Source organism: Rana temporaria, chromosome 9, assembly GCF_905171775.1.
Source record: "Rana temporaria chromosome 9, aRanTem1.1, whole genome shotgun sequence".
Lineage (NCBI taxonomy): Eukaryota > Metazoa > Chordata > Amphibia > Anura > Ranidae > Rana > Rana temporaria.
Window position 1 is genome coordinate 58,237,104 of NC_053497.1, and position 25,875 is coordinate 58,262,978.

General features: G+C 42.9%; 1 protein-coding gene across 1 annotated transcript in view; it reads right to left on the reverse strand.

Moving 5' to 3' along the window:
* The window catches only part of PPP1R37 (protein phosphatase 1 regulatory subunit 37), a 62,259-nt gene that overhangs the window by 18,376 nt on the left and 18,008 nt on the right, over nt 1-25,875 (reverse strand). Inside the window, exons 2-8 of the mRNA XM_040323576.1 lie at nt 18,809-18,906; nt 17,419-17,464; nt 17,209-17,309; nt 11,874-11,993; nt 6,801-6,951; nt 2,810-2,965; nt 448-560 (exon numbers count right to left, since the gene is read on the reverse strand). Coding sequence (XP_040179510.1) covers nt 448-560; nt 2,810-2,965; nt 6,801-6,951; nt 11,874-11,993; nt 17,209-17,309; nt 17,419-17,464; nt 18,809-18,906 — 785 coding nt within the window. The remainder of the gene's footprint in view (nt 1-447; nt 561-2,809; nt 2,966-6,800; nt 6,952-11,873; nt 11,994-17,208; nt 17,310-17,418; nt 17,465-18,808; nt 18,907-25,875) is intronic.

The following is a 25,875-nucleotide window of genomic DNA, read 5'->3' on the forward strand; positions in this document are numbered from 1 at the left end:
CAAAGTTTGAGAAACACTGCTATATACCATACATTTTCCAGATGCCCTTCTTCTGTCCACCACCAATTTTCCAGCGCCACTGCCTCAGTACACACTTTTTAACTCGCACACCTCCCCTTTCCCAAGTACACACTCCTCATCTGTATAATCACAGATCCCCCAGCTTTCTTCCCCTGTACAGCATAAATCCCATAGCTCCCCCAGAATCTCCCTCAATCACACACAAATATCCTTGTACACAGTATTATATGCCTAACTCACTCATCTATTGGCCCCACTCTTTTGTATACCACAAGCTTCTCCATCTCTAAACACCATTCTTCCTTGTACACCCCCTTTGTCCCAAATATATTGCCTTCCTTGTACATAAAACTCATTCACCCCAAAGAGTCTCCTCTGTACACACCGCTCTACCTTGCACACAACATATATTGCAACAAATCTCACCAAGCACATGCTCATGTAGACCATGCCAGCATGCGTTAGCTGATTGTTCCAGAGGACCAATGTGACCAATCCCTGCCGTTGCTCCTTTAGCCCCTCACAGATATAAGCCAATCCTAGATGTGGAGTAAAAATATGCAAAATACTTCAGCCAAGATCTGCAACTCACCTAATGAACAAATCAAATATTGCAGTCACACTACACAGAATAAAAATACAGCTCACTGACCATTAATAATAGTCTATGCAACTTTTATATCCTAAGGTCAGCCAAACAGGCAAAAATTGTTGGGTAGCAACAGAATTGTTCCCACTATACATCCCTACAGGTTTTACCCCTCCTAGGTTGCATGTATTGTAAAAGCAACCACAGAGTGTTTACACCATGGACAGAATGTGATGAACACTTTTGATTACAATTGATTATAGTTCAGGAATTAGCCTCTGCACAGGTATTGCATACTATGTTCAACTTGCCTGCACTACTTACACATAAACTGTGAATTTCCATCTTAAACAGAGAATACACAGATACGCAGTTGTAATCTGAAAAGAATATGCAGTACAGCAATTTACCCGTCTTATTTAATAGGCATTTGTTTTAATTTAAAAAACTTACAATAACAACTAATAAGTTAAGTGTATGTAAAGCCAAAATGATTAGGTATTAGGTAGATTCACCATCTCCATTCCTGCAACAGGACCTAAAGGGAAATCTCTTTAATGGGACAAAGATAGCAAGAAAAAAAAAAAAAAAACTAAAGTGTTTTAACCCTTCCCTACTTCATCCAGCAAAGTTTTTGGTAGACACGCAGGAGGAGAAGTATAGCCAAAGCTTTTTTTGGCTGTATTTTTCTTATGGATCACAGGAGTGCAGTTTGTGCTGCACTGCCGTTTCCCGTCTTCAGCCGACAGCTAAAGTCAAAGCCGGTCAAGGCTCTGAAAAGATCCCAACCATATGGTTTGGATCCACCTAGATGCCTGGCAGCTAGCTCAGCTTCTCAGCGATGGGCTTGAGGGGCAGAGCAAAGAGCCAGTGACTGAATGTAACCAGCTCTTTGCCACCTGAAGGCTGAGAGCTGGAGCAATCAGCAGTGTTTGATTGCTCAGTTCTCAGTCTGGAGCTTGTGGGGGGCAGATGCAGCATTGGATTGATACTGCATTAACCTTTGTGAGAGGATTTTTCTTTTCCCCATGAATACCAAAACTTCTCTTTTAAAAGTGGGATTCCAGGCTAGACCAAGGCTTTAAACAGCCCTCCCTCCCTTACAACGCCTACACCAACTACTCCAAATGAGGAAGATGCTTATAATCGGAGCGCTCCGATCTGGTCATGTGATCTCCCCAGCATCCCACTTCATCGCTGACAATGACTGGAATGCCTGGGCGATGACGTCACCCATTGCCTTACCATGGAGCATCCATTATTGGCTGTTCCTCCTTTCCCCTGAAGCCGACCCCTGGGAGCCAATCATGTGACTGGACTGGAGCACCCTGAGAATAGAGAAGCATAAGCATCTTCCTTCTACGGGTTAGTTAGTATAGGAGTGGAAGGTGGGGGCAGTTTTAAGCCTAGTTAGTTCTAGCCTTGAATTCCACTTTACAGTAAACAGGTGTGTGTAAAAACTTAGGTGAATGGTCTAAAAGCTCAACGGCAACATGGGCCAGGTACATGTGCATGCACATGGCTTTCCAGAGACATGGCAAGAAGCACCACCTAGTGTAGAGTACACGTGACTGTCAGCGTAAATCTGCTGCGGGCAGTAAAACTTGGTCAGCGTGAGGGGTAGGGTCAAAGTGTAATGGAGCAACGAGTGAACATCAAGTTCTGCTACAAATTGGGGAAAACTGCAACAGAAGCAACGAGCAGAAAATGCGTTTACGACTGGTTCAACTGCTTTCGCGACGGAAAGGAAACAACCAAGGATGAGCCACGTTCAGGTCTACTGTCGACAAGCAGTACCCCAGACATTATTGAGTGAGTGTTGGCACCAGATTAGCGAATGACTCAATGATTTATGGCAGAGGAATTGGGCACTAGCAAGGACACAGCATGTACCAATGCTCACGAAGATTGGGGTAAGTGGCAATTATTTTTAAGACCAATAAAAAGGTAATTTGTTTTTATCTTCTGTTTTGTTTTCCGATACCATTCACCAAACTTTTTAGACACACCTCGCAAATATAATGAAGGTAAAGCAGAGTTTTTGATCAGCAGCAATGGCTGCTGGGATTTTCTCAGCTCTATCTGTACCAGTAATTGTGTACTCTCTCATTACTAGCCCATGAAACACAGATTCTTTAAACAGTATTGGAGAGTGAAAAGTACCACAGTCGTAGGGACACACATGCAAGCAACACTCACCTGAGTCCATGATGTGATTGTTCCGCAGGTCCAGAATCTGTATGCAGCCGTTGAACTTTAATACATTTCCCAGCTGAGCAGAGTCCTGCAGGCTGTTTAGGCGGTTGTCAGCGAGGTACAACTCCCGTAACACTATGTTCATCTTCAGTGCAGTGGCTTAAACAGGAGAGTAATGGGAGAACAGAGTTGCTGATACATTGAATAAAAAGCATGGCACTGCTGAGAAAGTTACAATTCAAAGAGGCAGCCCCAAAAAAACTCAACTGCATAGCTGACAGCGCCAGGTCTTAGGACTTGTTCACATCATGTACATTGAGCTGCGCCTTTCTCCAACATACAGGAATAGAATGAACAGGGCACAAAACAACTGTTTTCTATGTGCAGTGGTTTGAGGAAAAACTCAACGTTCATGGTGTAAACTATCCCTTAGCAATGTATTTGTAAACTAAATTCTCTCAATACACAGTATTATCATTGATATTTTCTGAAGCCATCAAGCTTCCTAGGTCTAAAGACAATTTCTAGCTACCCAAGAATGAGATTCTTAAAGCGGAGTTCCACCCAAAAATGTTACTTCTGCTATTATTTTTTACGGTTACACCCCCAACCCCCCCCCCCCCTTTCGGTGTCACATTGGACACCTTTCAGGGTGGAGCAGATACCTGTCCAATAAAAGGTATTTGCTCCCACTTCTGGCAATAGATCGCAGCAGATTCCCTGGCGATCTACGCCATGTCCAACCCCCTCCTCCGTCCGTCCGCCCGCTGTCTGGGAGACAGAGGTCTCAGAAGACAGCAGTGACCAGTGAGGATGTGCAGTGCGACTCGCGCATGCACAGTAGGGAACCAGGCTGTGAAGCCGCAAAGCTTCACTTCATGATTCCCTTACTGAAGATGCCTGCACCCAGGAGCCGAGGGACAAATCTGCTTTGGGTGAGGACATCATGGGCACCCTGGACAGGTAGTTTCCCTAGTATTAAAAAAGTCAGCAGCTGCAGTTTTTCTAGCTGCTGACTTAAGTCTCTTTTTGGGCGGAACTCTTTAAATGCAATTCTTTATTTTGTTCTTTTCGTTTCTCCAAATAGTTTAGCTCCTACTCTATTTCCAGTCACAAAACATATGGCCGCAGTAATATCCCAGGCTGCATTTTGTGAAAGGCCAAATATAGAGGTAGATGGGGACACAACACTGATGTTGGTGGTGGACCAGAAAGAGGGGGAGTGAATTATCCTGGGAAATGAAAAAAAAAAAAAACTCTTTAGCAGTTTGAAGAAAGCCAACATGTAGTTACAAAACAGCAGCATGTACATACAGTTGTGCTAAAAAATTTGCATACCCTAGCAGAAATTGTGAAATTTTGGTATTGATATTGAAAATATGACTGATCGTGCCAAAGGAACGTCTTTTAAGGATAGTGATCATATGAAGCCATTTATTATCACGTAGTTTGGCTTCTTTTTAAAACCATAACAGAAATCACCCAAATGGCCCTGATCAAAAGTTTACATACCCTGGAATGTTTGGCCTTTGTACAGACACACAAGGTGCTACAAGAAACAGATATCAGATACAATGGTGGTGTAAAAGGTACATATGGTATCCCAAAGCTAGGTGGATGCTGCCTTCCTCAGATGGGGTAATCCAAAAGGAACTACAAGAACTACACAAGGTTTCACACACAGGTTAAAATGGCAATTAAAAGGGGTAATTTGCCACATCTGTGGCTTTTTAAATTGCAATTAGTGTCTGTGTATAAATAGTCAATGAGTTTGTAAGCTCTCACATAGATTCATTGAGCAGGCTAGACACGGAGTTGTGTTAGAAGAAAAGAACTGTCAAAAGACCTGTGTAACAAGGTAATGGAACTTAATAAAGAGGGAGAAAGATCTAAAAAAGATATCCAAAGCCTTGAATATGCCAGTCAATACTGTTCAATCACTAAGAAATGGAAAATTCAGAAATCTCAAGCCAAAGTCAGGTAGACCAAGAAATATTGCAGCCACAACTGACAGAAGAATTATTCGGGATACAAAGAAAAACCCACAGGTAACCTCATGAGAAATACAGGCTGCTCTGGAAAAAGATGGTGTGGTTGTTTCAAGGAGCACAATACAATACTTTAGCAAAAATAAGCTGCATGGTTGAGTTGTCAGAAAGACAATATACCCAACAACACTTTGACACGCCTCACAGCTTCTGGCACACAGTAATCTGGCGTGGCGAGAAATAAATTGAGCTTTATAATCACTGTGTTTGAAGGGGGATTAACATGGCCTAGAGTGACAAGAATATTTATCCCCAATGCAAAGCATGTTGGTGGCTCACTGATGTTTTGGGGGGGGGGTGAGAGCTTGTGGAATTATTGTGAAAATTGATGGCAAGATGAATGCAGTATGTTATCAGAAAACACTGGCAGACAATTTGCATTCTTCTGCACAAAAGCTGCACATGGGACACTCTTGGAATTGCCAACATGACAATAATTCTATGCACAAGGCCAAGTTGACGATTCTGGAGTGACCATCACAGGTCTCCTGACCTTAATATCATCAAGCCACTCTGGGGAGATCTCAAACGTGCAGTTCATGCAAGATGACTAAAGACTGCATGACCTGGAGGCATTTTGCCAAGATGAATGGGCAGCTATACCACCTGCAAGAATTCAGGGCCTCAACTAGTCAACTAGTACAAAGACTGCACGCCGTCATTGATGCTAAAGGGAGCAATACACAGTATTAAGAACTAAGGGTATGCAGACTTGTGAACAGGGGTCATTTCATTTGTTTATTCGTTCCCAGGTTTTATTTTTTTACAATTGTGTAATTCTGTTATTGCCTACAGTTAATTATGAATCAGGGCTTCCTGTCAGCTTTTCGAAAGGTCATGAAGCCCTTAGGACAGGCGGTTGTAAATTAACCTGTATGTATTTACACCAGCCTACCTCCAGGTCCGTTCAGGTCTGAGAGAGATTAGGTTATATTATATTAAAATTCATAATATATATATATTTTTTTGCAGACTGGACCATATGCAGCCTGATCCAAACGGATAGTCCGTTTAAAGAAACTAAACAGGCATGGCTGTGACATCAGTCCCGTTCGGCTTTCACCAGCAGGGAATCTGCTCACAGATCCCCTGCTAATCAGAGCAGACTCTGCAAGAAGCCTTGCTGCAAGAAATAAAACAAGAAAGAAATAAATAAGAAATAAATAAATAAGAAAGCTGTGAAAGCACAAGGTTCAATTCACAAAGCTCAAACACCAGGCTAAGGATCCTTATTTTCAAAAACATTACCACCATTTTCAGAGTACAATAAGATTATAGTCAAATGGCTGAACATAAAGATCCCTTTCCTTGTGAAAAGCTTTCTGGATTTAGCCTCTGGTGGATTAAAGAGTAACTCCACTTTTGTTAAAAAAAAAAAAACAAACAAAACAAAAAAACATTCCCCTTTGCAGAGTCCTACCTTTTCTTATTCTGAAGAACTAGCTGTTTGTCTGTGGCCATGTGCCCAGTGACATTATAAATTATCAATCTGCTGCTGCACCTGCAGGACTCTAATGGGGGATGTGGCAGGCTCTGAATCCCTATGGGAGTATCTCACCACAAATTACATTTTTGTTCCAGGGGATGCTCAAAAATCTGACTTGTATTGTAGTGCAAACTTCTGGGAAAAATAATGTGAGCCAAAATCACATAAGCAGGAAATTGTGCGTTGTGCGCACCATCTCTGTACAGAAAATCTCCAGGTAGCCATATTGCATTGTATTTTACAGAAAATTACAGTGCTGCAAAAGGAAAAGTAATTTTTATTAAAATTCAATTACAATATGACTTTTGTAGCAACTGTATACACCATTTATTTTTAATTTGCCATATTTTTTCCACAAAAGTGGAGTTACTCTCTAAAGTATTCTGGATATAAAACAAGTCAATACAGTTGAATGCAATCTGGGGATATGTTAGGCAGGCAGCCTCAAGAGGGCACTCACCCAGTAACATGAGCGGTCTCCCAGACAGGCTGGTGTTTTCAAGGTGAAGGACGGTTAAGCTGCTACTAATGCGGAGTGCTCGAGCCACAAATGGAGCCGAGTGGTCCAGCAAAGGGGTATTGCGAGCATCCAGGTATTGCAGACAGTTTGTCTGTCACATATCAAAATGTACATGTTACATAACATTTTAAATTTTAAAAAAATATATATACTTATTTCTTTAATGATCGCCTTAAAAAAAAGCAACAAAAAGGTTAACATGTCATAAGTATGCACATACCCCTGTGGCAACATATGTCAGTGTCTGACTTTGGTCCACAGTGTATGTAAACAGACTAATATAGAGGGTGCAAAATTAACATAAGCATTATCTTACAAACCCCCTTTAACCACACACATAAAATGCATCACTTGAGTATAAAATGGGGTTGATTTACTAAAACTGGAGTGTGCAAAATCTGGTGCAGTTGTGTATGATAGCCAATCAACTTCTAACTTCTGCTTGTTCATATAAGCTTTGTTTAAAAAACAAAAAACAAAAAAAAAAAAAATGGAAGCCGATTTGTTTCTATGAAGAGCTGCACCCGATTTTGCACTCTCAACGGGTTTAGAATGCAGTATAATGTGTACTTATAGCCACTTATATTGTGAAGTTTTTTTGGTCTTCCCGATTGTGGTCACTTAGGCCGCGTACACACGGTCGGTCAAAACCGATGGAAACGGACTAAAGGACCGTTTCATCGGTCAAAACCGATGGTGTGTGGGCCCCATCGGTCAGTTATCCTTTGGTCAAAAATTTTAGAACTTGCTTTAAAATTGAACCGTTGGGACGCCTAACCAATAGGTCAAAACCGACGGTTAGTATGCAAAAGCTTCGGTTAAAAGCCTGCGCATGCTCAGAATCAAGTCGACGCATGCTTGGAAGCATTGAACTTCATTTTTCTCAGCACGTCGTCGTGTTTTACGTCATCGCGTTGGACTCGACCGTTTTTTTTAACTAATGGTGTGTAGGCACATCAGACCATCAGTCAGCTTCATCGGTTAACCAATGAGAACGGTCCTTCAGACCGTTCTCATCGGATGGACTGATCGCGTGTACAGGGCTTTACACATTTTTCAGTAAAACTTTTCTGTGTCCAAAGGGTCATGCATTATCTCACCAACCTTACATAGGTCGAAGTACACAATGAAAAGGATCGTGCTCAATCTTGTATGGTATGGTGCATGAAGATATTACATTGCTGTGACCACATACAAGCTGTATGAATAGTTCAACCCTCTTTATACTATACTGTATCCGTAAACTGACTTCAAGTACTGTATTATAGTCTAACTCCAGGCAATTTTTTTTCGTATTCAGTTTTCAACACACAAGGAAATGTTTAACCGGTTTGCGACCTGTGTCCCCCGTGCCCCTGTTGCATTGTACCTTTGTGTCACTGGTAGAGGAAGCAAACATAATCAAGAGCCAAAAACAGCAATAAAATCACTTTTATTAGTAAAGGACTCTGTATAGAACCTCTGACAACATTTTTGGCCTGGTCTGTGTCCCAGTTGGTGATTTTTTTTTTTTTCCTCACGTGTTCATCTGACAAGTTTTTAGTACAGGAAATCTTTCTAATAGGGACATGCATATCAATAAAAACCTTACATAGATTCTAACCCCTTCCTATTCAACGTAAATATATTTTTGGAATATAGGGATCTGTGGTCATCCTGCGGTGCCTGCTGTCAGGAAAATGGATACCATTAGTAAAACGTACAGTGCATGAAAAGTATTCATAACCCTTGAAAATCCTCCACATTTTGTCATGTTACAACCAAAAACGTGAATGTTTTTTATTGGGATTTTATGTAATAGACCAACATAAAGCGGTACATAAATTGTGAAGTGGAAGGAAAATGATAAATGGCTTTTTAAAATTGGGGGCCTTTCACTCGGGCGGACCGTATGTCCGCTTTTTCATCCATCCATCCATGCACGGATGAAAAGGGGACATACATTGGTCCCTATGAGATCACTGGTGTCAGCTCTCGCTTCTGCATTCCTCCGATTCTGCAGACGGAGGAAAACCCTATTGTTGCTTCCGTCTTCAGATCGGATCGGGTGAACACGGACAGACGGTCCGTGTTCATCCGCTCCCCCCCATAGGGGAGAGCGGAGAGGACCGCCCTGTCATCCGCTGGCTCAGCGGGCATCAAGGGATCGATCCCCGCTGAGCAAGCAGAGGTTCACGGGGCGGATCATTAGTGATACGCCCCGTGTGAAAGGGCCCTTACTCTGATACGCCTAACTAAAATCTAGTGGAACCAATTGCCACCTGAATTCACCTAATTAGTAAATAGAGTCCACCTCTGTGCAATTTAATCTCAGTATAAATACTGGTGTTCTGTAAGGGCCAGTTCACACCAGATGCAGTTCAGTTTTTTCTGCACCAATACAGTCAGTTCCGGTCAGTTTCTGCACCGGAAACGGACTCCATGGTGTGAAATAGAGCCACTTGAATACATGGGAAAACACTGTGAACGCATTTTTAGTGCAGAAAAAATGCACACGGAACTGAACGGAACTGCGTCTGGTGTGAACTGGCCCATAGGCTGCATTCACACCTGAGCGTAGGTCGTTCGGTCGTTTTTTTCTGGCGTTTTGTCGCACGTATTCATGCTTATTTGCACGTTTGCATACAGCATCGTCCGACGTTTTTGTACTTTAAAGTTTTTTTATTTTAGCCAATAGGAAAAATGATCATCTTTTCATCACTTGTTGGTAGATTTTTTTTATCTTCTGCCTGGGTGAAATGTTCTATTGATTAAAGCGACAAAACGCCCGTAGCAAACGCTCGTTGTCGCGCTAGTCGCTTGAATTGAGCGTTTCCATTACTTTCAATGGGAAATAGAAACGCTCAAAAACGCCCGATTCGCGCAACAAAAAGGGTCCGGAACTTGTTTGAGCTTCAGGCGTTTTGGAGTGGAGATGTGAACCATCTCCATAGGGAATAATGTATTTTTTCCCCTCTAGCGTTTTTGAGCGTCGCGCTGCAGGCGACAAAACGCTCAGGTGTGAATGCAGCCTAAAGCCTTCAGGAGGTTAGAGAACTTTAGTGAACAACTAGTATCATGAAGGCCAAGAAACACACCACGGATAAAGTTGTGGAGAAGTGTAAAGCAGGGTTAAGTTATAAAAAAATCTCACGCTTTGAACATCTCACTGAGCACTGTTCAATCCATCATCAGAAAATGGAAAGAGTATGGCACAACTGCAAACCTACCAAGACATGGCCGTCTACCTAAACTGACAGGCCAGGTAAGGAGAGCATTAATCAGAGAAGCAGCCAAGTGGCCCATGGTAACTCTGGAGGAGCTGCAGAGATCCACAGCTCAGGTGGGAGAATCTGTCCACAGGACAACTATTAGTGGTGCTCTCCACAAATCTGGCCTTTATGGAAGAGTTGCAAGAAGAAAACGATTGTTGAAAGAAAGCCATAAGAAGTCCCATTTGCAGTTTGGGGGACACAGAAAACGTGGAAGAAGGTGCTCTGGTCAGATGAGACCAAAATTTAACTTTTTGGCCTAAAAAAAAAAAAAAACACTATGTGTGGTGGAAAACTAACACTGCACATCACCCTGAACACACCTTCCCCACAATGAAACATGGTGGTGGCAGCATAATGTTGTGGGGTGATTTTCTTCAGCAGGGACAGAGAAGCTGGTCAGAGTTCATGGGAAGATGGATGGAGCCAAATACAGGGCAATCTTAGAAAAAAACCTGTTAGAATCTGCAAAAGAATCTGCAAAAGACTTAAGACTTGGGTGGAGGTTCACCTTCCAGCAAGACCCTAAACATACAGCCAGATCTACAATGGAATGGTTTACATCAAAGCATATTCATTTGTTCGAATGGCCCAAAGTTCAGACCTAAATCCAAATGAGAATCCGTGGCAAGACTTGAAAATGACTGTTCACAGACGCTCTCCATCCAATCTGACAGAGCTTGAGCTATTTTGCAAAGAAGAATGGGCAGAAATTTCAATCTCTAGATGTGCAAAGCTGGTAGAGACATCCCCAAAAAGACTTTCAACTATAATTGCAGCGAAAGGGGGTTCTACAAAATATTGACCCAGGGGGCTGAATATAAATGCAAGCCAACATTTTCAGATTTTTGTAAAACATTTTGAAAATCATTTATCATTTTCCATCCACTTTACAATTACGTGCCACTCTGTGCTGGTCCATCACATAAAATACATTTACGTTTTTGGTTGCAACATGAAAAATTTGGAAAAGGGGGAAGGAATACTTTTTCAAGGCACTGTATGTGGGAAGGAGGATTCATTTAACAGAATCACTGATAGTTGTGAGAAAATTTACCTAAAAAGGCAATATTTTCATTCCATCTACACAAAGTACTTAACCTGTGTACTCGATGTCCGCCATTGTCTCACGACCGTGCGTCATGGAGTTGCAGAACGGGGAGATGCCTGTGTAAACCTAACTGAGCCAGTCACTCCCGCCCCCTCCACAGCCCGGAGACGGTGACTGACAGTTACTACTCTTTGTTCACTAAATACTGAGAACTGAGTGATCAGTGGTCCCTGATCACTCGTGTAGACAATAGGTGACAGATGCAGCTGGGATTGGTGCTGCAGCCATCTAGGCAAGTGCGATTCTTATTTTTGATTTCCACACTTATTTAAAGTGGTTCTAAAGGCAGAAGGTTTTTTATCTTAATGCATTCTATGCTACTTCCATTTGCTGCCACTGCTGTCAATCAGTCTGCGAGCCAATGAAGAGAGAGATGGGGCTGGGCCAAGTCCCGTCTCCTTGTCTGAATGGACACAGAGCAGCGGCTCGGCTTGGGTGCCCCCACAGCAAGATGCTTGCTGTGGGGGCACTCAGCAGGAAGGAGGGGCCAGGAGCGCTGTTGAGGGATCCAAGAAGAGGAGGACCTGGGCTACTCTGTGCGAAACCACTTCACTGAGCAGGCAAGCATGACAGGTTTGTTATTTAAACAAGACTTTATAACTTTAACAAAAATTCATAAATAGGTCTCTTTCACTATAAACATACACTTACCTTGCGCATCATGTGTGAGGCAGCTTGCCATCCCCGAGTGCCAATGTGCTTATTGAAGGAAATGTTGAGATGCGTTGCCGATTCATAATACTCAATCATGTCAAATAAAGCGGAGGCACCCTGCAAACACCAGAAAAAATAAATAAAAGAGTGACATCTCTACAAAAGGAAAACTTTAGTCTCCATGCTCTTTCAGATGGGCGACGGGAGTCAGGAAAATTAAAGCAGCTGAGCCTTGGTTTTATAACCCCCTGGCTGCCCACCCAAACTGTAACAATACAGCCGGACAGGGCTGAACACCTTGTTAAACTTGGGATGCAGAGTTTAACAAGCGGCACTGCTCGTCAATTTCACCCAATAAATTAAGGAACTGTGCCACAACCGCCGGCAATGCGCGTGACCATGGAAAAGTAGGCTGGCATTACAGGGTTAAACCAGTCAGTGAGGAGGAGATACAACCCATCCTCCCTGACTGTTAAATGCGTTCAAAAAAGCAATCTGAGGATCGCTCCTCAGAGGCACTGCAGAAGTGAAGAGCCCTTATTAAAGGGACGGGCATTATTTTCCAATGAGGATCTGCTGGGTCACTTAGAATAACCAACTCATATTTGTATCTGCTTTCCTCAAACAAAGAGCAGCTAACATGCAAACCTAGTGCCTATTATCCATCGCTATATACAGCAGCAGAACACAGGCAGCTATCACAGCATTGTGTCTGGTGAGTTTTCCTTGGCTTAGAATTAACAAGACTGCAAAATGCTGAGGAAGAAGGAAACCGATTCACATATCAAAATTTTTTTTACATTTTTGCACATGCATTTGGCAACTGGAGGGATAATGTGATGCTTGAGAAAATGCTTGTAATGTTCAAGCTGAATGCACACGGGCGCAAAAACCATGCAATATTAAAATGGCCATCTGCCAGCAATCCACTCACTCACACTGCCAGCTAAGACTAAGGCAACCCATACATTATGCATTTTTTTCCCATTCAACCAGTTGGTTGAGCAAAAGAAAATGTCTTGATTCCCTCATTCAATGTGGATGGGGAAAACCTTCCTGCTGTGGCATTGTATTGTTTCAGTGAGAAGCCTTCCCCGCCGTCAGACTACAATAATCAGTGATGCCCACGGCACCGAATGTTTGGGGGAAAAGCCAGACAGGCTGGTTGCATACAAGTCAATCAATAGATTAACTTGTGTACAACCAGCCTGCCCTTACATGGATTAAATTATCTGAATTTCACCTTAAAAGGGGTTGTGGGTCCATGGAAAGCAATAGACAGCCATGCGCCATGCCTCAATTGCATAGTTACATAGTAGGTGAGATTGAAAAAAAGTCCATCAAGTCTAACCTGTGTGCGATTACATGTCAGCATTACATTGTATATCCCTGTATGTTGTGGTCGTTTAGGTGCTTATCTAATAGTTTTTTTAAAACCATTGATGCTCCACGCGGATACCACAGCCTGTGGAAGGGAATCCTTGCCGCTCTTACAGTAAAGAACCCTCTACACAGTTTAAGGTTAAACCTCTTTTCTTCAAATTTTAATGAGTGGCCACGTGTCTTGTTAAACTCCCTCCCGCGAAAAAGTTTTATGCCCATTTGTAAATTGAAATCATATCCCCTCTCAAGCCTCTCTTCTCCAGAGAGACTAAGTTCAGTGCTCACAACCTTTCTTTATAACCAATGTCCTCCAGACCCATTTTTTAGCTTTGTTGCCCTTCTTTGTACTCGCTCCATTTCCAGTACATCCTTCCTGAGGACTAGTGCCCAGAACTGGACAGCATACTCTAGGTGCAGCTGGACCAGAGTCTTGTAGAGTGGGAGAATTATTGTTTTATCTCTAGAGTTGATCCCCTTTTTAATGCATGCCAATATTCTGTTTGCTTTGTTAGCAAAAGCTTGGCATTGCATGCCATTGCTGAGCCTATCTACTAGGACCTAGGGGTGTAACGGATCGTCACCGATCCGTGATCCGAACGGGCCACCCCGTTCGGATCGGCACACCCCGCGATCCGCGGAGCGCTCCGGAGCCTAGGCCTAGGAAAGTCCCCGGCTTCGGCCTAGCTCCGGAGCGGCGGCCAGTCTGCTTGCCAGAGCCCAGCGTGACACGCCTCCCCGGGGAGGCGTGTCACGCTGTGCACTGGGCACTAGCAAGCTGAATGGGAATGTTAGCAGTGAAGCACTGGTGTGAGAGGAGGGGGGGGGGAAAGGGGGAAAAAAGAGCACAATAGCAATTCACAGGGGTGGATTAAAGAGGAAGCAGGTGAGGCTGTTTGAGACTTAAAGTACAATCTTGATGTTTTTACAGCAAAAAATAAATAAATAAATATATATATATATATATATATATATATATATATATATATATTGCTGTAAAAACATCAAGATTGTACTTTAAGTCCCAAACAGCCTCGCCTGCTTCCTCTTTAATCCACCCCTGTGAATTGCTATTGTGCTCTTTTTTCGGATCAGCAAAAAAAAAAAAAAAAGGTTCCTTTTTTTAATTGGTCCAAAAAAAAAATATATATTATATTATTTTATTATATATATATATATATATATATATATATATATATATATATATATATAATAAAATAATATAATATATATTTTTTTTTTGGACCAATTAAAAAAAGGAACCTTTTTTTTTTTTTTTGCTGATCCGAAAATGATCCGATCCGTGACTCCTGATCCGAGGATCGATCCGATCCGTGAGTTTTTTGATCCGTTGCACCCCTACTAGGACCCCCAGGTCCTTTTCCATCCTAGATTCCCCCAGAGGTTCTCCCCCCAGTGTATAGATTGCATTCATATTTTTGCTAACTTTTAGACAACTGCAGCATGCCTGACCACTCTGATGTATACTGTTCCAGTCTTTCAGGAGGCAATTGGCAGGAGTCAGAACAGCCCACCAAATTCCTCCTAGTTCAACCCATGTGAATTGGAATGCACAGCAAGTTATACAATTACAATCTATATACTCTTTCATTACATCGACAGGATTTATTTCACATTTATATCTAGGACACCGAAAAGACCAAAACATTCCTTTGAAAAGATGATGACAAGATCACAAGTCTAGATGATAAAGTTCTAATGATAGGGTAGGTGCGACTTTTTTTTCAAACACAGCAACCTGCTACTAATTTTGTCTATTAAAAGCCACAAGAAACTGACCTTTTCCTATTACTCATGACTCACAATGGAGAGCTAGGTCGATCTACAAATCGATTGCAAATGTATTGTTAGGCTCCATGCACACTGGGCTTAAAATATTAAAGGCATTTTTTTTTTTTTTTTTTTTAAACAAACATGTCATACTTACCTGCTCTGTGCAGTGGTTTTGAACAGGGCAGGGCCCAATCCTCCTCTTCTCATGGTTTCCTGTCTGGTAAAAAAAGTTGTCCCCTAGGACGGAAAGTGAAAATCTCTCTAACAGCAGTACAGTCAAAATGAAAAGGTCTTCTTTAGTAACCCAAATAAGGGAATGCTAGAACCCTTTTCAAGTTTTTGCTGTTGCCCATTTCACTATTGGAGATTTGCCATCACTTCCTGTCTGCAAATACATCACTAGAACAGAAAGCAAGGGGAAATCGTGCTGATGGAGCCCAGGAGAGCAAAAACACCTGACAGGGGTTCTAACTAGCGTTGTCCCGATACCGATACTAGTATCGGTATCGGTACCGATACTAGTATCGGTACCGATACTGAGCATTTGCGCGAGTACTTGTACTTGTCATATAAAGCCCTTCCCACTTGTCCGGGCACTTTGATAGACAGATCACCCATCCGGCGGTGGCGGGGGGGGGGGGGGGGGGGAGCTTGGCTTTCTCTTTGGGGACAAGGCTGCATTTGGGGACAAGGCTGCATTTGGGGACAAGGCTGCATTTGGGGACACATGGCTGCATTTGGGGACACATGGCTGCATTTGGGGACACATGGCTGCATTTGGGGACACATGGCTGCATTTGGGGACACAAATGTGTTAAAATTAAGTCAGAAGATCTACCGCAGGCAAATGGGGAGAATTAAAATATAAAATGATTGCATACTTAACCCCTGCCTAAACATAAGTAATTTATGGACACTGGCATCAGATAGTGTGGCTTTGAATAGCATTTTGCATGCTTGATACTCTCTCACATTTAAAAAAAATAAAATAATAGAGTCCGATGACCCTCAAGGGACCAGAAATCCTTGTAAACAACCATTTTTACTTACGGTACTTAAAAAAATAAAAAGTGATCAGAAACAGCCACAAGAAGTAAAGCAAGCAAGCCCTCAGTGATCTCTGTAGCTGCAAACATTGCAGAGCAATTTATTATCAACATTCACAACAGACACACTGAAGTCATTCAAGCTGTCCTCTCGGCATCTCAGCTCACCCAGTTACACCTCACAGTACCAGCTCTGTGCTGATATAGAGTATAAAAGTCAGCTTCGTCACTGCTGGCAAGGGGGGGGGAGCATGATGAGCTTAGTTGTTGAGAGAAGGACTTCTGTGCTTTTGCCGCAAACTTCATAAGATATTTCCGACTAGTCATAGACTTACTACAGAGTAACTTTGACATGCAATATTATATACTGCCAATGTAGAACCATCAGACTTTACTGGGAGCTTCTCCTTGGGAATGTCCATGCGACCGTTATCTGCAGAGCCTGTTGGGGATTTATGAAGATTGCTGTTTAGCTTTCTAGCCCTTCTTTTTCCTACAAGACTGGCCTATACACCACTGGTTCAGCTATTTTTTGGATCATAATGGCAGTGTTAGCAGATACTGCATATCTGGTGGACTCTACACGATTGCTTCAGAAGATTTATGTACAGTGGGAGGACTATAAAAAGATTTCTGCCCGTGGTAACTTTTGGCATATTATACTCAGAAGTCCCTCCTTGGGTCATCCATCCATAAATTAATCTGATGACAATTGTGTATGCTGCCTGCCTGGTTCCTGTATGCTCCAGTGCCCGCCCTGGGGAATCTTCCATGCCATCCATGCAAACATTTGCAAGTTACTGCTACTAACTTTTCAAGTGTCCTAATGAAGCGTAAACGGGAAAGGTGTTGACTCGTGAGGACATATTTGCATATTTTATTATTATGTAATAAAGTATAATATATTTATATGAAAATGTATGCGTTTCTTTTAATTAAAGTAAAGTCTGATGATTCTAGTTATATTATTGTTTATAAGGAGGGAAGTGAAGAAGAGGCACCCAGGATCAACTAGACTTTCAGGAACCCAGAGGAACCTGCAGTGTACTGTAGCGCAGAGTTAGGTAACTGTTTTACACTTGCAGTTCAGTTCAAGGTTAATTAGAGCTTACATCTTCATCTAGGTTGGTCTGTTCCAGATCTACCATCTTAAATTGTACACGTTTGAAGATTTCCTCCAGAGCTTCACAGGCCTTGTGATCCAGCTTCTCTCCTGAAAAAGGAAAGCAACTTAGTCCATAAGCACAAACAGCATTTCTCAGCAAGAATAGGCCTATCAAGTACTGAAGACATCATGGGTAAAAACTACTGATGTTTTCTACCTTTGAGATCCAGGCTTTCAACTCTCCCTGAAAGATCAGTAAGTTCCTAAAAAATAAATGTAAGAGAATTATTAAATATCTGCTATATAAACCAACAAGTAAATTATGTTTAGTGGCCTTCATATTCCTAGACAGAGGTTTTCTTTTTAAGGCCCGGTTCACACTTGTGTGATGCGAGAACCCTGCGAATCCACTACGGGTTCCCGCATCGCACCTGACTCGCACGGCAGTTCACACTGCCATATACAAACTGCGGGGGAGTGTCATATGTTAACGACACCCCTATTTCAGCTTGCGTATTGCACTGCGAACCGACAGTTTGGACATTAATTTAAGACGCATATGTGTGAACACCCATGCGATCCGATTCTGGTTCAAACAGAAAAAAAGGGTCCTGTGCGTGTTTGGATCTAATGCGGTGTGATATCAGCCATACTATCTGTATTGCTGAAATCGCATTGCATGTAATGTGAACAGCAGTGCGCTGCGAATCACACGCAATTTCTGGCATTGCACAAGTGTGAACCGGCTCTTACTGTTAAAACCGTGTTTGTTCTACTGGGTATGTATATACCTTCTTTAAAGCGGTGGTTCACCCTAAATAACAACTTTCTACCATGCCATTCCGCATACTAGCGCGACCTACAGTATGCCGATATTTTATTTTTTTGCGCCGTACTCACAGTTTAATCAGGTAGTGAAGTTTCAGACTCCCCGCGGGGAATGGGCGTTCCTATGCAGAGGGAACATGATTGACGGCCCGCTATGGCTCGTCACACTTCCCGAAATTAGCCGGAGTAGGACTCGGCTCTTCACGGCGCTATACGGCGCCTGCGCACAGACTAGGAGCTGACTGCGCAGGCGCCGTGAAGAGCCAAGTCCTATTTCGGCTATTTCCGGGAAGCGTGACGCGCCATAGCCGGTCGTCACTCATGTTCCACTCTGCATAAGAACGCCCATTCCCCTCGGGGAGTCTGAAACTTCACTACGTGATTAAACTGAGTACGGCGCAACAAAAATAAAATAAAAGGCATACTGTAGGTCGCGCTAGTATGCGGAATGGCATGGTAGAAAAACATTTTTTTTTTTTTTTTAGGGTGAACCCCCGCTTTAACTCTTAAAATGTTAAATATTTTGCATCTTTAAAAATAAAAGGAAAAAAAAAACAACACAGCTGTGAAGTCTTGTCAGAAGCAATGACCTGGATCCAAGGTAACCAACGGGGGCTATAATTGCACGTTGCTATGGAAAGCGACATATAATCCTGTGTTAGCATAAGATGCCGTCTGGTCACAGAACTCTTCAAACATTTTAGAAGAACACCGGTTACACAAAAATCCTTTTTCTAGCAGCATTCTGCATTACAATGTAAGTAAACCGAGGAACTTACTTGTAGCTGTCGAATAAGTTTTGGACTTTGCTTGCAGTTGAGTTTCTGGCAGGCTTGTGTATAGGATGCGATGACATCCTCCACAGTGACATTCTGAGCTGAAGGAACAAATAGAACTTATGTCACATTCTCTAACAATATCTAGTAGAAACATAAAAGCCCACAGCAGGTCATGAAAACCTCTAAAAGTACCTATACCGGATTGTACACAATAACACCAACATCAACTCTAATTTCATCCATTGAAATTTCGATTACAGCCTGCTCATTACCCAAGGAACCAACATCCCTCCACCTGTCCAGTTAGCATGGGTGATCAAGGAAACTGTGAAGCTGAACCAGGATTAACAGCAAATGTCTTGGCTGTGCAGTGTGTCAATGTGTAAATTGCAGATTCAAACAGTAAACATATATGCATTTTAATTTTTTTTATTTTTCCATCTGCCTAGATTCCCACGTTAAAATGCAAAGTGTTGTTTAGTAAGAAGATCAAATATACACTATAGTGCCAAAAGCATTGGGACACCCCCCACCAAATCAATGGATTCAGGTATTCCAATCACCTCCATGGCCACAGGTGTATGAAGCCAAGCACCTAGGCATGCAGACGGCTTCTACAAAACTTTTGTGAAAGATTGGGTTGCCACTTGTGCAATAAGTCCATCTGTAAAATTTCCTTGCTGCTAAACATTCCACTGAACTGTTAGTGGCAGTATAACAAAGTGGAAGCAACTGGGAACAAGAGCAATGAAGTGGTAGGCCATGTAAAATGACAAAGTGGGGTCAGCGCATGCTGAAGCTCTCGGTGCGTAGAAATCGGCAACTGTCTGCAGAGTTAATACCTACAGACCTCCAAACTTTTGTGTGACTTTCAGATTTGCACAACAGTGCTTAGAGAGCTTCATGCAATGGGTTTCCATGGCCGAGCAGCTGCATCAAGCCTTACCTCACCATGTGCAGTGGATGTAGTGGTGTAAATCAGTGGTTCTCAACCCTGTCCTCAAGTATCCCCAACAGGCCATGTTTTGGGAATTTCTCTTAGATGAAATAGCTGTCTAAGGCTGGGTTCACACTACTACACTACTTTCATCCTACTTTGCTCTGCTACATTGGTCCTACATTTATCCTACATTGGTCCTACATCCATCCTACTTTCATGAACAGGATACTACTTTGGTCCGACTTCAATGATATTCAATGGGCCTGAAGTAGGATCAATGTAGGACCAAAAGTAGTACAGGGAGCATTTTCAAAGTCGGACCGACTTGTGTAGGACGCTACAAGACGCTCTCATAGGGAAACATTGATTTTCACACATCATGTGACATGAGGCTCCCAATGTAGGACCGTTTGTCGGACAAGTGTGAACCCAGCCTCAAATATCAAGCAATTGATTCTGATTTAAAACACCTGTGCAAGATAAAAGGAAAACCTGCAAACATGGCCTGTTGGGGGTACTTGAGGACCAGGGTTGAGAACCACTGGTGTAAATGTATGCCACCACTGGACCCTAGAGCAGTAGAGATGTGTTCTCTGGAGTGACAAATCACACTTCTTGGTCTGGCAATCCAATGGATGTGTCTGGGATTGATGGTTGCCAGGAGAACGGTACTTAGGTGTGGGTAAAGGCATAAGTGCAGTATCCAGCCTCGCTGTTGGCAGCCTGTAAAACTCTGAAGTCCAACAGCCGCTTCTCTGGATAGTGCACTGAGAGCTACTAACATTTTAGGGCAGCATGCACACAAGGAGGATGCCCTGGATGCAAAAAGTCTGCATTTCAGGCATTTGTCCCTGGGGTGTGTGTGTGTATGTGTGTGTGTGTGTGTGTGTGAGTGAGTGTGTGTGTGTGTGTGTGTGTGAGTGAGTGAGTGAGTGTGAGTGTACACTACCTATGGGGTCCTAGTGTCTCATGCAGCGTAATGGGTTTGTTGTGACAAATGGGGAGATTTTACAGACTGGTATATCTCTTAGAACAGGCTAGTACTCACTGGAGCCATATACAGTATCTACTTGTTGATGGTCAGCTGATGTTTAGCACAAGTCATTATCTTAATAATGTGATGTAATGGGGGATGACAACTTAATCTAAACTTTAGTAGATTTTGGACAGCTTTATTTTTGCTCATTTAGAAACTGCTGTGTTATATTCTTTAACCACTTCACATCCCGCCCATAGTCAAAAGACGTCCACAGATAGGATCTCCCATCCTGGGTCGACGTCATACGACGTCCTGGGTTTCCCTGCCATCTAGGGGGCGCACGCGCCTGCGACATAGCTCGGGACCCGGTGCGCGTGCCAGGCGGCTACGATGTCTGCTGGGCACCCGAAATCATGGCAGGACCGTCAGAGGTGAGGGGGCCAATGTGTGTTCCCACCCAGCTCGGTCTCCTCCCCTTGTGAGTCCCCACCCCCTACAGTTAGAATCACTCCCAGGGAACATATTGAATCTTTGTGCATTTCTTCAAGATCTGTGCTTTAATCTAGCGTTGCCTTTGCCTTGCCTGTGCAGGAGCTTCCGGTAATAAAGACCAGTCATTGCTGCTCTCTACTTGTGCAGAGCGACTGGTCTTGTACTTCTCTCCAGGTAGATTGAGTGGGGCCGGCTGGCTTCCCCTTACAGATCATCTCTCTGCACTAGCTTCGTGCAGCACAGCGATGATATTGCTGTTACTTTTACAAGGTACAAACTAGGTTTTTAAATGCATTTGGTGCACACAAAACATTTACATGTTTTGTGGCTATTAAAGGAACACTAAAGGTTCGTTTTTTATTAGATCAATTGATTGCTGTAAGCTAGAGCATTTAAATATCACTTACCTCGTTTTTCCTTTTGACCTCCAAAATACAGTAATCCAGGTTTGAAAATGCCATTTCCTGTCTCTCCTCTTCTTGCTTTCCACCAGCATCTGAGCCGTTTTGCATGGTGGAAAGCAGAATGTGCTCACCCCCTCCCTATGACTACAGCCCTGCATGAAGATGCTCTCTTGTCCCTCACAGGCATGGAGGCTAAGCTTAATGGGAACTGTAGTTCCCATTAGGCCGTGATATAGCAAGAATGAATGTGCACCGCAAACCAGGAAGTCAGTGAGAATAATGATTCAGGAGTGACGGAGGTGAATAAAACGGCTCGATTTCAACAGGTATCAAACTAGTTATAATGCAAAACATTACTTTTTACTTTATAAGCTACTGTCAGACTTTAATTTAAGAGGAAAATATTTTTGTCTTTACAACCCCTTTAATAGTGAAAATAAATTTTTGCCTTAAGTTTAGCATTCAAGCAAACCTGCTGCTGTGACCTAAAATGGACAAAAGCACAGGCATGCTTTTAAACATTCTCCTTTCTGCTTTGGAATGACGCCTGCAATTTAAGTCTACTTTGACAATATCGGCAGAAAGATTTTTTAAGAAGAGCTCCTGCTATTTCACAAAGCTCCACCGTCTGGCTGCAAATGGCGCAAATTTTAACACAGAGAAAGAAAAACAATTTAAGCTCATTTGTTAAGCTGAATGTTACAATGCCTCATGCACACTGCATGCTCGATGCTTTTTTTTTTCCCCCCTATAGGAGTTAAGCAGCAGCAAAAATGTAGTAAAGAACATTTTGCATGGGCGTTCATGAGCTTTGTCACGTCTGGCATTAACACATTTTATTGGCTAGAATCCTGGCCATTAGAGTGCATTAATGTAAAAACGCACCCAGCGTTAACATGCGTTAGGGAGCCTTTGAGTGTGTTTTTATGCTCAAAAGCTCCTCTCCAAAATGCACAAGTGATGGGGTTTTTTTCTGCCTGTTGACTTCTGAAAACGCCTATAGTGTGCATGAACATATAGGCCAACATGGAGAGGAGTTAAAGTGTTACTAAACCCAGGACCCTGCATTCACTATATCTGGTCTCCCACAGTACACAGAACATGGAAATGCAATAATTTTTGTACATATAAACTACTAAACACCCTCTCTCATCAGCAGTATATAGCAGTCTTGTGGCTTCTATCATATAGTTACATAGTCAGGTTGAAAAAAACACAAGTTCATCCAGTTTAGGGGTGCAACGGATCAAAAAACTCACGGTTCGGATCGTTCCTCGGATCAGCAAAAAAAAAAAAATCTCCCCCACTGTAATATCCACATCTCCCCCCCCCCCCCACCAACTATAGTACCCCCTCGGTGCAGACACCCCCCTCCCTCTTAGTACAGAGACCCCCCCCCCTCCTCTCAGAACAGTGACCCCCCCCCCTCCTTCACCAGACAACTTGAGAAACACCACCCAAAGTGCAAAGGATAAATAATCTGCTTACCAGATGTATTCAACTTCTTTAATTAAAAAGAAAGTCAGATATCGTTTTGGCAGGATAATGCCTGCTCACATTTGGATATGACAGGAGTAGTGTGATCAACCTATTCCTCATAGTTAAAGGCAGGATAAATAAAAAGAATGGAAGACATCCATAGAGTAATACTGATTTAATTGTTAAAAAAAAGCATAAAAAACAACAGCCAAATGGCTCCTTACATTAAAAAGTGCCTTTCCCGGCACTGGGGCTGATGGCTTGTCTGAATCAAATTTGCGTCCACCTCCAGTGAATCAGGTGTTTTTTCACTTTTTAAGGGGAGCAGCATTTTTCTCATTAGTTGAATATATTTTATTTATGCGGGCTCCTCCTCTGTGGGTGTAAACAGAGGAGGGCCTCCGCCGGGTGTACCAAGATGGCCGCAGCTCCGGAGCTAGGCCGAAGCCGCGGCCTTTCCTAATGTTACGGCGGCGGCTCCGGAGCTAGGCCCAAGCCGCTAACTTTCCTAGCGTTATGGTCGCGGCTCCGGAGGTAGGCCGAAGCCGCGGCCATAACATTAGGAAAGGCTGCGGCTTCGGCCTAGCTCCGGAGCCGCCGCCGTAACATTAGGAAAGGCCGCGGCTTCGGCCTAGCTCCGGAGCCATGGCAATTCACGGATCACAGTGTGTTCCGGTCCGAAGGGGGTGACCCGTTCGGATCACGGATCAACTGTGATCCGTTGCACCCCTAATCCAGTTCAACCAAAATAAATAAATAAATAAAATAAAAAAATATCGTACAATCCCATGTACCCAATTCTATACCCACAGTTGATCCAGAGGAAGGCGAAAAACCCCAGCAGAGCATGATGCAATTTGCTACAGCAGGGAAAAAAATCCTTCCGGATCCCCCGAGAGGCAATCGGATTTACCCTGGATCAACTTTACCTACAAATCTTAGTACTCAGTTATATTCTGTACATTTAGGAAAGTATCCAGACCTTTCTTAAAGCAATCTACTGAGCTGGCCAGAACCACCTCTGGAGGGAGTCTGTTCCACATTTTCACAGCTCTTACTGTGAAGAAACCTTTCCCTATTTGGAGGTGAAATCTCTTTTCCTCTAGATGTAAAGAGTGCCCCCTTGTCTTTTGTGTTGACCGTGAAGTAAATAACAAAGTTCACTATATGAACCCCTTATATAATCGGTGTCTGGTTAAAGCTTGTAGGAGGAGTTTTCATTCTCCTCTGACTATCCTTGGAGGTTGCGGCAGGACTCGCCAAAATCTGGGCGCCCGGTCACAATAGCGACAAGAAATTGTGACCTGGCGCCCACGCCCACCGGAAATTGAGGCCGCGGCTTTGTGGCCTTCTGTGATCTGGCGCCATCTTGTGGTGGCTGTTTGGCATTACAACTAAAACAGTTCTAGCAGTTCTAATGTGTTTTTTCACAGTTTTCACTGCCATCTCCTTCCCTCTAATTAGAACCCCCAAACATATACATACATATATTATTCTAACCCTAGAGAATAAAATGGCGGTCATTGCAATACTTTCTGTCACACCGTATTTGCGCAGCGGTCTTGCAAGCGCACTTTTTGGGGGGGAATATACACTTTTTTTGTTATAAAAAAATAAGACAACAAGAAAGTTAGCCCAATTTTTTTTTATATTGTGAAAGATAATGTTACGCCGAGTAAATTGATACCCAACATGTCACGCTTCAAAATTGCGTCCGCTCGTGGAATGGCGACAAACTTTTTGCCTTTAAAATCTCCATAGGCGACGTTTAAAGAATTCTACAGGTTGCATGTTTTAAGTTAATGAGGAGGTCTAGGGCTAGAATTATTGCTCTCGCTCTAACGATTGCGGCGATACCTCACATGTGTGGTTTGAAAACCGTTTACATATGCGGGCGCTACTCACATAGGTGTTCGCTTCTGCGTGTGAGCTTGGCGGGACGGGGCGCGTTTTCTGGCTTCTAACTTTTTTAGCTGGCTCCTAAATTCCAAGCAAATTTGTCAAACCCTGGGTTGTGGGACCCCCGACTGTCTGGACAGTTCAGATTGAGAGGGTGCATGTGATCAGCACAGGACCAAAGAAGAGAGAAAAAAAAAAAACACACACACACACACACACACACACACACAACCTTACTAGCAATACACCCCATAACTGAGCATGTGCAGAGTGACTCCAAGGCTCTGTCTGATCAGGAGATTATTTGGGGACAGTGGAAGTGTCGGAGGATTAACCCCTTAGGTTCCACAGTGAGTATAACAAGAATGCTTTACTGCATATACAGACTGATTTTACTGTTGTGGATTAAGACTAAACAGGCAGAGAAGAACAAAAAAACACACACACACACACACACACACACACACACACACACACGGCTTAAAACGCTCCATGATTCAGCTTCTTTGAGCTGCAGTGTGCATGAGGCCTTAGAGGCACATATACAAAAAACTAAGCAGACCATGTACCCTTTTACTATTTAAATTTGACTAGAGAACAATGCAAACATTTGCTGGGTTAATTGTGTTTTATTTCAGCAATATGGGAGATGAGCTTGTACAGCAGAAACAAGGTTATTACTACGTTATCATACAGCTATTTGTACAAGGAGGAACCAATTTCTTATAAAGCAAACAATGATTCCAGGGAAGGTTACAAGCTGGAATGACATAAGGAACGCACCTGACCTACAAGGATAGGAAGACAGGACTAAACTAATGACCATACAATGGTAAAAAAAAAAAAAAAGCTTACCGATGCCTCCATCCACTAC